Source organism: Pimephales promelas, chromosome 17 (genome assembly GCF_988280905.1).
Source record: "Pimephales promelas chromosome 17, fPimPro1.hap1.1, whole genome shotgun sequence".
NCBI classification, from domain to species: domain Eukaryota; kingdom Metazoa; phylum Chordata; class Actinopteri; order Cypriniformes; family Leuciscidae; genus Pimephales; species Pimephales promelas.
The window spans coordinates 29,518,779-29,531,676 of NC_142785.1; the positions used below are offsets into that span (position 1 = coordinate 29,518,779).

General features: G+C 37.5%; 1 protein-coding gene across 1 annotated transcript in view; it reads left to right on the plus strand.

The window, feature by feature from the left end:
- Positions 1 to 12,898, plus strand: part of cdh12b (cadherin 12b) — a 155,081-nt gene that overhangs the window by 93,030 nt on the left and 49,153 nt on the right. The window contains exons 4-6 of the mRNA XM_039665301.2: positions 3,609 to 3,728; positions 6,790 to 6,957; positions 10,358 to 10,545. Of these exons, the coding sequence (XP_039521235.2) occupies positions 3,609 to 3,728; positions 6,790 to 6,957; positions 10,358 to 10,545 (476 nt within the window). The remainder of the gene's footprint in view (positions 1 to 3,608; positions 3,729 to 6,789; positions 6,958 to 10,357; positions 10,546 to 12,898) is intronic.

The following is a 12,898-nucleotide window of genomic DNA, read 5'->3' on the forward strand; positions in this document are numbered from 1 at the left end:
ATACAGAGTATACAAACACGCAAAATAAAAATTGTTAATGACGTTTATAATATAATAACGCAGCACTTGTCTGCATTCCCCTATGCTCTGGTATATTTGTCAAGGATTTACTGAACAGGATCCACTATAACTTTTAGTTTAAAAATATGTGCACAAATTAATGTTGATGGATTCTCGCTTGTTTAGAATTATCATGTTTAATTTATACTAAATGTCAAACGGTTTAGTAATGCTTTATTTCAAAAGTTCACTTTAAAGATTTTACTAATTTTAGGTTACTTTGACTATGTCAACTTGCAGTCATTAGAATAGGATTAGACTCTCTGCTTAATATCTGCCAACACTTTATTTTGATGCTCCTCCATTCTACTGACATGTCAACTTATTATAAACCTTAACCTTACAGAGAGTTGACAAGAGTGTGTAAAGTTACTTGTAGTTAGTAGAATGTCTAAAGTGGACTGTGGAAATAAAGTGTTACCAATTTGGGACAAAAAAAACTAAAGGAAATGGGCAAAACAGAGCCTGACAACAGCCAACAATTTCACAGATATTTTGACGGGAAAACATGAAGTCGATAAATTCAAAGTTACAACATTCCATGTGTTTCCAACAGTCTTATATATATATATATATATATATATATATATATATATATATATATATATATATATTTCACCTCATTCCAGATGAATTCCATTCAGAGTTATTTGTATGGCACGTTTAATGAATGGCAATTTTGACAAAGTTGCTTTACAAACTTCAGGAATTGCCTGCAATAATAGAGCGCAGTAAACAAAAGCAGTACTTCTCTGGGACTCATAATCATTTGTAGTCATGGGCCCTGAGAGAGATCAGTCTTAAAACCGAAAGCATTCACTGACTATTTTAGGAAAAGCTAGATTTGGTGGAACTGTTCATAAATCTGTAACAAGTCCTATAAAAACATAATGAGATTATCTTAAAGTATTATAATGCTTTTGTCTTGATACTCTATTTTTGTATGGTTTACACATGAAGAAATCATGTGATATCATGTCATTCTTGATCATCGTAAGGATAAAACAACGGGAGTTCTTAGAAAGTTTCATTGCATCTTATGAAAGCTGGTTCTGTAAAACGGAAAATTACAGGAGATAAATCACTTCTTACAACATAATACGGACATAAAACCCCTGATGTAAATCGCCTTTCATCTGTTAAGCACAAAGCAAACAGTTTTGTTTCGAATTTGTTTTGAGCTTGTGAGTTTAAAGAGATTTGAATCATGGAAAAGCCAAATTTTAGATTCAGATAAACAAAAGCAATAAAGAAAGCTTTGAATGGCAAGAGGTAAAACACCAAGAGTAAAAGTCTGACATACAATTTGGTGTCAAGCTTAATAAACTGCATGCCCCGTCCAACACCAAAGCCCTTTTCATGTTGCTTCCCCTGAGGATGACAGATCAGGGTAATACACTTTGAGATTGCCTTTTCCTTGATCTGAATGGCAAAAGAATGAAATGAAACCCTCCCCTTCCCAGCTGAATCAAAGCTCGACTCATGATCTCAGATAGCGAAATGTGAATAGACCAGTTTATAAGTGCACCATAGTCCAACATTGAAGCTTTAGGCCTATTTTGTAGACGTCTGTGTGATTTATATTGTGGCTGCTGCCATCACAAAAGCATAACTGAGTCTTGCTGTTACGCACAAACAAGAGAGGAGAATTCCTGCAATTCTGCCTTATCAATTTGTCCGTATTTCTTGACTTTAGATCCATCAGGTTGCAGGATTTTTCTCTCACAGAATGTGACTCTAATTTGGAGGTAACTTAAAAGGGGGAACTGTGTAGGTTTTTAATGCTTTTCACCTCTGCATGTGGAGGCCAGAACAATCTGAAAGCAGGTCGATGTGTGCTGCTGAGACAACTAAAAAAAAAAAAATCAAAGGTAATTGCATCAGCTGGTTGAAAAGGACTTCCATGGGGAAATGGCCTTGATTTAAAATCTGTACAATTACTTCTTGGTTTCTTTTATTTATTTATTTTCTCGCTCTTCCAAGGCCTTCAAGTTTCATCCATTATCTCACAGTACAGTGCGATCATTCATCCTACATTGTGGTTTGAGTGTTTTCATAAAAGATGATATAAAATCACAATTGACCCTATACTTCTTATGAAATATACCTGTAGATATATACACTAACTGTATATATTCCAATATATATAGGCAATATATCACAAGCAAGAGAATGATGTGTATATACTCACCTAAAATATTATTAGGAACACCATACTACTGTGTTTGACCCCCTTTCGCATTCAGAGCTGTCTTAATTCTTGGCGTTTATTCAACAAGGTGCTGAAAGCATTCTTTAGAAATGTTGACCCATATTGATAGGATAGCATCTGGCAGTTGATGAGATTTGTGGGATGCACATCCAGGGCACGAAGCTCCTGTTCCACCACATCCTAAAGATGCTTTATTGGGTTGAGATCTGGTGACTGCGGGGGCCATTTTAGTACAGGGAACTCATTGTCTTGTTCAAGAAACCAATTTGAAATGATTCGAGCTTTGGGACACGGTGCATTATCCTGCTGGAAGTAGTCATCAGAGGATGGGTACATGGTGGCCATAAAGGGATGGACATGGTCAGAAACAATGCTCAGGTAGGCCGTGGCATTTAAACAATACCCAATTGGCACTAAGGGGCCTAAAGTGTGCCAAGAAAACATCCCCCACACCATTACAGCACCACCACCAGCCTGCACAGTGGTAACAAGGCATGATGGATCCATGTTCGCATTCTGTTTACGCCAAATTCTGACTCTACCATATGAATGTCTCAACAGAAACCGAGACTCATCAGACCAGGCAACATTTTTTCCAGTCTTTGTAAACCCTAGAAATGGTTGTGTGTGGAAATCCCAGTAACTGAGCAGTTTGTGAAATACTCAGACCAGCCCGTCTGGCACCAACAACCATGCCACGCTCAAAATGGCTTAAATCACCTTTCTTTCCCATTCTGACATTCAGTTTGGAGTTCAGGAGATTGTCTTGACCAGGACCACACCCCTAAATGCATTGAAGCAACTGCCTTGTGATTGGTTGATTAGATAATTGCATTAATGAGAAATTGAACAGGTGTTCCTAATAATCATTTAGGTGAGTGTATATAATCAGGAAACTATTCTAGAAGAACACACAGTTGCTGCTAAATTGCAAGATGGTCATTGTGCAGAATTCTGCTGCATTTCAGTAAAACACAGTGATTCAGTAAAACACAGTGATTCAATGGCCCGTGACCATCAGTTCATTCTACAATACGGATGGTTTGTCATTTATTGGGCAATTTAAAAGTGCTGGCCTTTGTAATGTAAAAACTGCTATTGCAGACATATCGAAATAAAGTGGAAAATCAGTACACAGGAATCTACTTGGTTTTATGTCAGCCCATCAGAACAAACGCACATAATAACGTTCCTATATAGGCCTTTTTTCGAGTCACACCCTATCCAATCTACAGTACCAAGGGCTGATACATACAGTTGTAACCTCAAATAAAGCACATCTTTCATATCTATTCATGCAGTTTAAGACAAATGAATATCCTCTGTCTGCTTGCAGGTACGTACGTGATGAAGGTGACGGCTACAGATGCAGACGACCCTACATATGGCAACAGTGCCCGGGTGGTGTACAGCATACTGCACGGCCAGCCGTACTTCTCCGTCGACCCCAAAACTGGTAAATCACTCCTGAATATTTAAGAGAAAACATACAGAAAAATGTTTGCTACATTAAAAATTAAATGATTATTATATATATATATATATATATATATATATATATATATATATATATAAACAGTTCCACTGCTTTGTTTGAGTAATAACAACAGGCTAGGCTCATTAATTTCACAGTTCACAGGTTTCAACATAATTACATTCATTGACCCTATTAGACAAATAAGCTCGGCGGTTTGATTTGATAATGTGGCCAGCCAAGAAAATGGATTTGTAACTCAAAATAAACGGCAATTAATTTAAATAGCGGGGCAGAAAGGGACATACTGTCCGCTAAACAGGCCTGAAAAGATATATGGTTAATCAGGTGCTACTTTTCAGACCCCAATACCCTCCAGGTAAAAAAATAAATTCAGCTTGGCAAGAGCAAATGGATTTTTCTGTTGTTTATATGGCTGGAAGAACTGTAGCATCATCAAATGATGCAGCAAACAAACTGCCTTTTATTTTATGCCAGTAAATGTTTTGTCATGCAATATTCAGGAGTGTTTACTATATGAATGTGAATCTACTAATGGGCATCCTCTGCATTCAGTGACCTGTAATATCCAATATGTAAAAGCACAAAGCCCAAACCTGCCAGGAAAACTTGATTAAGCGTGTACGGGAATTTCACACTTGTATGTATGTCAGTATGTTTACGGCCCTGTTGAGCAAGTATGAAGCATAGCAGACAGGAATACATGAATAAAAATATAATATCCTGATATCAGCAAACCCACTGGGCTCAAAGGGTGAACAAATCAAAATGACTAGTAAAAGAAGAAAAATCTGGTTTTGTCGCATGCAGGCCATAATAAAATTGACAGCAAACAAAAGATGTGAGATGAGGCCGGGGTAAAAAAGTCAGGGGGTAAAATGCATAATGGAATCAACAGAGTCTTGAGAGAAAACAGACTCAGGAAACACACACCTTAAAGGAATAGGTCAACTAAATATTGCAGTTTGCTACCATTCAATCACCCCCATGTAGTTCCAATCCTGTGTTATTATTATTGTTATTATTTATTTATTTATTTATTTATTTATTTATTAATTTTTTAAAGATCTCATGCAGAGGTTCTGTTTTCAATGCATGATGATTTTTAGGTGAACTACTCCTTTAATTACTGCCTCATATAACAGGTCTAGAGAATCCCATGAGCATACCTTTTACATTTGAACTGGTTTTGTATGAAGGTCTGTGCCCTTTTTAACGCCATATCTAATTCATCCTATGAAGTGCTCTCTTGATCTGGGAAAGCTTCTTGTGACGTTGGGAAATGCATTAGTTGTGCTTTATGGGAGAAAAGCGAGGAAAGGTGTTGCTACATTGGCTTTGTCAGCTTGTTAAGACTGTTAAGCATCAGAAGCTTTAGGGCTGACCTCAATCTTATAGCCAGAGAAAAACACTTGAAGGTAAATGTGTATTTCACTGGTTTCGGGAAGGTTTTAACAGTTTGATGACCAAGGAGAACACTTTCTATGGTATTTTAGAAACCATATGTGCTTTTCCCTTTTTTAACAGCTGATTGCTAGAAGCAAAAATGTGTTCTGAAGGGGGTAATATATATCAACGCATTCTCACCCCAAGGCGTCACCTTTGACCATGCTTCAATATTTGACGTTTAAGGCGCCCTTTAGCGTCACTTACATGACGCGATCCTACGGCGTCATCTAACTGACGCTAAAGGAAAGCGTCAGTTAGAGGACGCGGTTAGGTTTAGGTGTGGGGTGGGGGTAGGGTACACGCAATCCTAGGGCGTCATCCAACTGACGCTAAAGGGCGCCTAAAGCGTCAGATATTGAAGCATGTCCAAATGCTTCCCAAGGCATCAGTTAAGTGACGCCTTGGGGGTGAGAATGGGCTGTATATATATATATATATATATATATATATTTCAAAGAGCCATATATATATATATATATATATATATGATGATAAATCATCATCGCATTGGTCAAAACTAAATACATAATACATTAAAATATGGATGCACAAGTTTACATAAACACCTATTCAATGTTGAGCAACTTGCAATATGAATGACAATCTGAACTGATATGAACTTTCCATGCAAAGAGCCAATCAAAACAAAAGGCATACAGAAGTCTTAAAGCCACATACCAAAAATAATCTGTTTAACTTTTATTCTGTAAAATATTAAGCTTCAGATTTATGCTTTAACATCCTCCCCAAATTGGCCACATTTTCTTTAATTAAGTGCCTTGCTATAAACTTTTTCACTTCAAAATGATTATCTTTGTGTTTATTTACATTATATCACTTCACGTTGAACCCTGAATATTCCTTTAGTTTTAAAAGTCAGCAAAAAGGTTAAGAATGGTCAAGTACAGCAAAATCAGCCTTTGAGTTATTTGTTATAATGTTTCCTGCATCAGAGGCTAACAGGGTCGTGCTAATTAGCAAAACCTCAACCCATCGTTTGGATTCCATTCCACTGAGTAGACGCCATGTTCCATGGATTAAAACATGTTGGTACATTTTACAACCATGATAAAAGTGTCAAAAATGTAGGAAACGTCAACCAAGACATATCTACCAGGATGTGTACCTAAGCATGACTAATTTATAATCCCCAAACACTAAATTGAACCCTAAAACAACCCAAAAGTCATGCTGAAAGATTAATTGATTTCCAGCTTAGAAATGGCACACTGCACCTTTAAGTTCAATTTGCTCCGGTTTCCTTTTTCACAATGCTACAGACTTCCATCCATTTGCTTTTCTTTTACCGCTCTCAATCTCAATTGTGTCTGTTATTTTAGATTACCACTCACATCCCTTTCTCAGCAGGCTTCATTCTCAGCATTCTCAGGTCTAAACCCTATTCTTCTCCTCACCTTACCCTCTTTTCTGTAATCCGATTCTCTCCACTCGCTGATACCTCCCTGTATTCACAGCCTCTTCATCTACACTCTCTGTCTAGCTCACTATCCCTTTATCGTCCTTTTCTCTGGTCTCTTCTTTCCATTAACACAGTCTTTCGATCTGTGCGCAGGTGTGATCAGGACAGCTCTACCCAACATGGACCGGGAGGTGAAGGAGCTGTATCAGGTTCTCATCCAGGCCAAAGACATGGGTGGGCAGTTAGGGGGTCTGGCAGGGACCACCACCATCAACATCACCCTAAGTGACGTCAACGACAACCCACCTAGGTTCTCCAAAAGTAAGACAATGGATAAGTGATAAACTACCAACTCAAATCAGTCCTGTTAGGTCACTGTCCTGCAAAGTTTAGCTCCGATCCCAATTAAACCAACGCATTCTCATACCAAAGCGCCATATACAACGCTTTTGCAAAAGCGTAAATATCCAATGCACATGGCACCCTTTAACGTCTAATGAGACGCTTCGGTTATGGTTAAGTTGTATGGTGTAGGGTAAGGGTTAGACCACTAGGGGGCGCCTTCTGCCCAAATATATCTGCGTCTCATTTTACGTTAAAGGGTGCCATGTGCGTTGGATATTTACGCTTTTGCAAAAGCGTCCTATATGGCGCTTTGGGATGAGAACGGGCTCATTAAACACACCTGAACCAGCTGATCAAGGACTCACTAGGCATATTATAACACTTCTGAGCAGGTGTTTTGAGGCAAGTTGGAGCTTTACCTCCACTCACTCACACCGGCATAGAGATCCACTTGTTGATGATTACACAATAACGTGATTGGTTATAAGGTAGTTTGTGAAACACCAGCGTTTTTGAGACTGTATTTGGTTCACTGCAGGTTTTATTGTGCGTTCACAACGGACACAAATAGCACGTCAGGCGTGAGTGATTTCAATGTTAACCCAATGCAAAGACGTGTTACGCACGTAAAAAATTAATGTGGCGCGAATGAGGCATAGAGCGCGGCGCGGTAGACGCGAATACGCCTAATTTGCACGTCAAGTTCATGCGAAAGGCACAAAGTGCGCGAATTGAGCATCAAATGATTTAGTTCGTCCTAGTTGTGCATTCATGCGTTTCACACGAATTCGCGCCTGCCGCCTGAGTTGAAATATCTGAACTTTGGATGTGCCGCGCGTAAATTTCACTTCAAGTTTTTGTTTTTACACGCGTCGATTTCGCTCTTGACTCGCAAATTGATTCAAAGTGTTCAAGCGTATGATTAGACACGTTAGGCGCGAATTTGATGCGCTATTCGTGTCTGGTGTGAACGTACAGTGAGGAAAAAATACTCAGCAACGGTTTTGACTAATGAATTCCACATAGACATAACATTGAAAACTTGATTTTCAACACAAGGGGACTTTAAAGTGGATTATTCCCCGTATTCTTGTTCAGAGGTTATTCTGCAAACCCTACCACTACTAATACTCTAATGAAAGTTAGTTGACAAGTAGGTGCAACGTTAATTACCATCAAAATAAAGTGTAACCAGAAATTCTATAGGTTCAACAATCCTTTGTTTAATGGTAACTATATAATTCGCATACTTCCATTATTTTATTATTATTGTTTGCTTGTTATTCAGAGTTTTCCCATTACAAATGGAAGTATGGAAATAATTTAGTGACTAAAAATCTGTATTGTCCAAGCTTGCTTAAACATCCTGGGAAACTATTTTTTAACGTCATGCAAAAGAGTTCAGAGGTTTGCCATCTGCTCTTTTTAAAATATAAAATTTTAGTAGCCACAATTTATTCTGTGTACCAAACAAATTTAAAGCATTTATGCATAAACCTTTAGATCAAAAGGTTTTTAAGATAATGAGAACCATTATTTCAGGAAAGTGTGTCTAAACCTTTCACTGGTAATGCAAATGTGCAGCATTTTCTTTTTAAATGCACATAGGAAAGTCTAAACTGAATTCATTCATAGAGAGATATTATGCCAGCATTTCTTGAAAAATAAATAAACAATCTTGAATCTATAAATATTGTTTGGATAAACCAGTAAATGCAGCATATTTAACAGCATCCCCAGAGAAGCGTGGAAAGAGAGAGAGAGAGAGAAAAAAAAACTGCACACAAATATCATTGGTTCTTGAGTTTATCATCATACTAGATTTGAATATGGATGAATTAATGCGATTTTTAGAGAAATCAAAGTTTCCTAAGTAAAAGCATGAGAAAGCAGTCTTCATAGCTTCTACCTAACAGCCTCATATTTTATGCATTTTTATACTTGTAGAACATCCTTTGTTTATTTTTCCACTGAAATAAGCCCAAGCCTTTAAACAAGTGAATGTGAACAGGCTCCATTTGCGCTCAGAAATCGTGAAATGGAAATCATGTTGAGTTTCAGTGATGAGCACTGGTTTTCTCGCTGTGTAAATATTGGTAATACCCTGGGAGAGAAGTAGATTTCCATCTGCATGTCTCAGAGGATGGTACTATGATGACTGCTGCATTCTGGGCCCTCTCTCTCTCTCTCTCTCTCTCTCTCTCTCTCTCTCTCTCTCTCTCTCTCTCTCTCTCTCTCTCTCTCTCTCTCGTTGTTTGTCTTTTGGTTCATTGCACTAAAGCATCAAATGACTTCTTAATTAGCTGAGGTGTTTTTTTTTTTTTTTTTTTTTTTGCGGGATTGGCCACTCAACTCATTCATTTTTACTAATCAGCATGATCTGTTTGTGCCTACCGTGCATGTGTCTTCACTAGCCAACCCGGTCTCATCCCAAGACGTCATATAACTGACGTTTTGGGACGTCTTTTGACCATACGTCAATATTCGCTTTTTTAGGGCCCCCTTAAACGTCGGTAGATGAGGTTATGGGATCCTAACTCTACCCCATACCTAAACTTAACCCTAAACCTAACCCGTCACCTAACTGACGTTAAAGGTAAAGCGTCAGTTGTATGACGGCCCGGGATCGCCATCTACCGACGTTTAAGGGGGCCCTAAAAAGGCGGATATTGACGTATGGTCAAAATACGCCCCAAGACGTCAGTTATATGACTTTTTGGGATGAGACTGTGTTACACTAGCAGGGGTAACTAACTCATACTAGCCGTTCTACTAACTTAACTACAGTTTTAGTAGCATGACATTAGCTCAGCAGTTTTCACAGTGTAGCTTAGCCAAAAACAAGCATTTTTTCCATAAACTGGAAGTGAATAGCGACCAGCATCACGTTTTAAAAGTAAAGATGCAAAAGTAGCCCATCACAGAATGATCACATGCAACATGTGTCATATATGCCTAGTGTTTTGGGGGCATATGATTGGGTTTTGTTAATATATATATATATATATATATATATATATATATACATATATACTGTAATGTATTCAAAGAGCATTCGAAAATGCAAAGGCTATAACGAAATTTCAAGACATGAAAAAAAAAAAAAAAACCGCGACATGAAATACAATCCACATCCACATACTTTAATTTCTGAGGTAAATATATATGTTGTGTTTGTCGAAACAAGAAGTTATCGCATTCACACGAATAGATTTTTGGGGGATTTCTAGGCATTGCATTTCATGTCACAATTTTTTTATTCATTTGTTCATGTTATTCCAAACATAAAAAAAAACGAATCATTTGCTCGAAACTAGTTTTCAAAGCAGCTTCCCCAACATGTGCTTAAAAAAAAAAACTGATTTTGATTCTACAGGCATCTTCCATCTGCGTGTACCAGAGTCATCAGCAGTCGGGTCAGCGGTTGGCCGAATCAAAGCTCATGATCTGGACATAGGGAAAAACGCAGAGGTGGAATATAACATTGTTCCTGGAGATGGAGGAGCCATGTTTGACATCACCACCAACGAGCACAATCAGGAGGGAATCATCATGCTCAAAAGGGTAAGGTCTTATGTTCTGGACAATCTATTCAAACAACAAATACATAAAGCTCAGCGGTTGGCTCAGTTTGCCATGCAGTACACTAATTAGAATTGTCTCTCAGTGAATGAAGTTTTATAAAAAGTTTATCAAGACTTGAGGACTTGAAATATGAAGCATATTTTGTGTGAAGAAAACCAAGGTAATAATCTCTTGTGAAATTTCCAATCAAGCTGTGATGATAAAGTCACACTATTGGACCGAAAAGCACAAAAAGCTTGACTTTTAAATACAGAAACATTAATATACAGTACATGTAAAATGTCCTCCCTCCAGGCCATAGTCATTCAACGCTGTGTCGTGACTCAACCATTCGCTGAAAATGACAGAGAGCCCATCATTCATTCAACCGCAACCGCATTATCAAAACATCTCTCAAACATCACTGTTAAGAGCACTTTAGGGTAATTGTGTCTGACATTATGGTCTCCCCCAAAGGTAAACTTGAACATTCAGCTCGACTGGAGAGTGCGCAAGGTGACTTTCTTTGATTTGAATTGAGCTCAGTACTTAAATACGGGCAGCGTGACAGGACTTATTATTGCAGCACACATCTTCTTTAGACTACCTCTATTGTCTCCGCCTAGTGGAACGAGATCAGCCTCGTCAATAATAACAGCTGGTATAATATTACTGAAACTGCACTGCGTTGATCTCTTTTAGTGTTAGTGGAGATATACTGTATGAGGATGGGGAGCACTAACTGTGTCCATATGCTTCCCTCTAAATGCACACAGCATGCATGAAAATAACACAGCCAGGATCCCCACAATACTTTCTAGACATCATCTATCACGTACACACTGCTTTAGAAGTGACAGGAGTGTTTATGTGCCGAATTGAAACACTATGGTTGTCCAAGTTCTACCAGGTTTTGAAGCTGTGAACAAGAATCATTACTCTATATAGGGACTTTTTAAATAACTGTTTTCTATTTTAAAGTTTCAAAATGTAATTCATTCCTGAGATGAAAAGCTGAACTTTCAGCATCATTACTCCAGTCTTCAGTCACATGATCCTTCAGAAATCCTTCTAATATGCTGATTTGCTGCTCAAGAAACATGTATTATTAATATCAATGTTGAAAATGGTTGTGCTGATTAATATTCTTGTGGGAACCATGTTAACTTCTATTCAGGATTCTTTGATTAATTTAATATTCAAAAGAGATAGCATTTATGTGAAATGCTTATATTTTGGAACATTATAAATGTTTGTATTGTTACTTTCAATCAATCAAATGAATTGGTCCTTTTGAATATTTGTTATGAATTCCTGACCCTGAAGTTTTGAACAGTATATACTAAGTATACAAAATGAAATATTACAGTTTTTCTCAGTCGCTTTGGTGCATTTCTCACATCACTATTTACATTTGCACAACAGTTAGTTCAACCTCCACAACATTTAGGCATTTGTGCACATCATAGTAGCAGTTTCTCATTCCTTCCAACAAATTGCAAATGCTTTTGGACATGCATCAATTGCTTTCATACAACTCACTGCTGTTTTATAACATTATCATTTGCTTATGTCATATCAGTCCAAATTAACTATACTTGTGAATGTTGAATAGTCATTCCATTTAAAACTAATAGTCCTCATTTCATTGCTTGAGTCATCACATACAAAAATGTTAAACTAGTTGTCAAAATCCGTCAAGCAATTTTTTTTTTTATCTTAAAAAAACCCTTTTTAATCCTAAATTGAACAATTTCTCACAGGTGAACCTCAGCTTTCACTGATGAGAGGAGATGTGCATGCATGATTTACAGTATATGTTGTACGTTCAGTTCCAATATGTACTGTGATATTGTTTACAGTTGTGCACCGATCTACCCAAAGGGAGTTTATGTTTGTTGTAAATAAGGGTGATTTTTTTTTTTTCTTTTGCACAATGCTCTGAACAAATTAGAATTGCAAAGACTATGCAGTAAAAATGGGAAACATACATATTCAGTGTCTTGTACTCAGTTACTGTACCTCACTAAATACAGTAATGTGACACTTTACTGTAGTTTTCAAATGGCTGTGCAAATAGTTTATAGGACTGTCTTGAGCATTTTCAGGTAGTGTCACCAAGATCTGACTTTTTTGCATTGGCAAACACTTACAGAGTAAACTGTCATAATGAAAACATGACAAAGCCATTTGAATATATTGTTCATAAACACTGGTGTTAGGACTTTTCATCTTGACGACACTGACACTTTCAATGGCATGAATACTTGCTTTTGAGGAATGAGTTATCCATTTTGAGCAAGTGACACACTTTTGCAGGTTATCAACTAAGTTTTGCAGTTTGTACTAATTG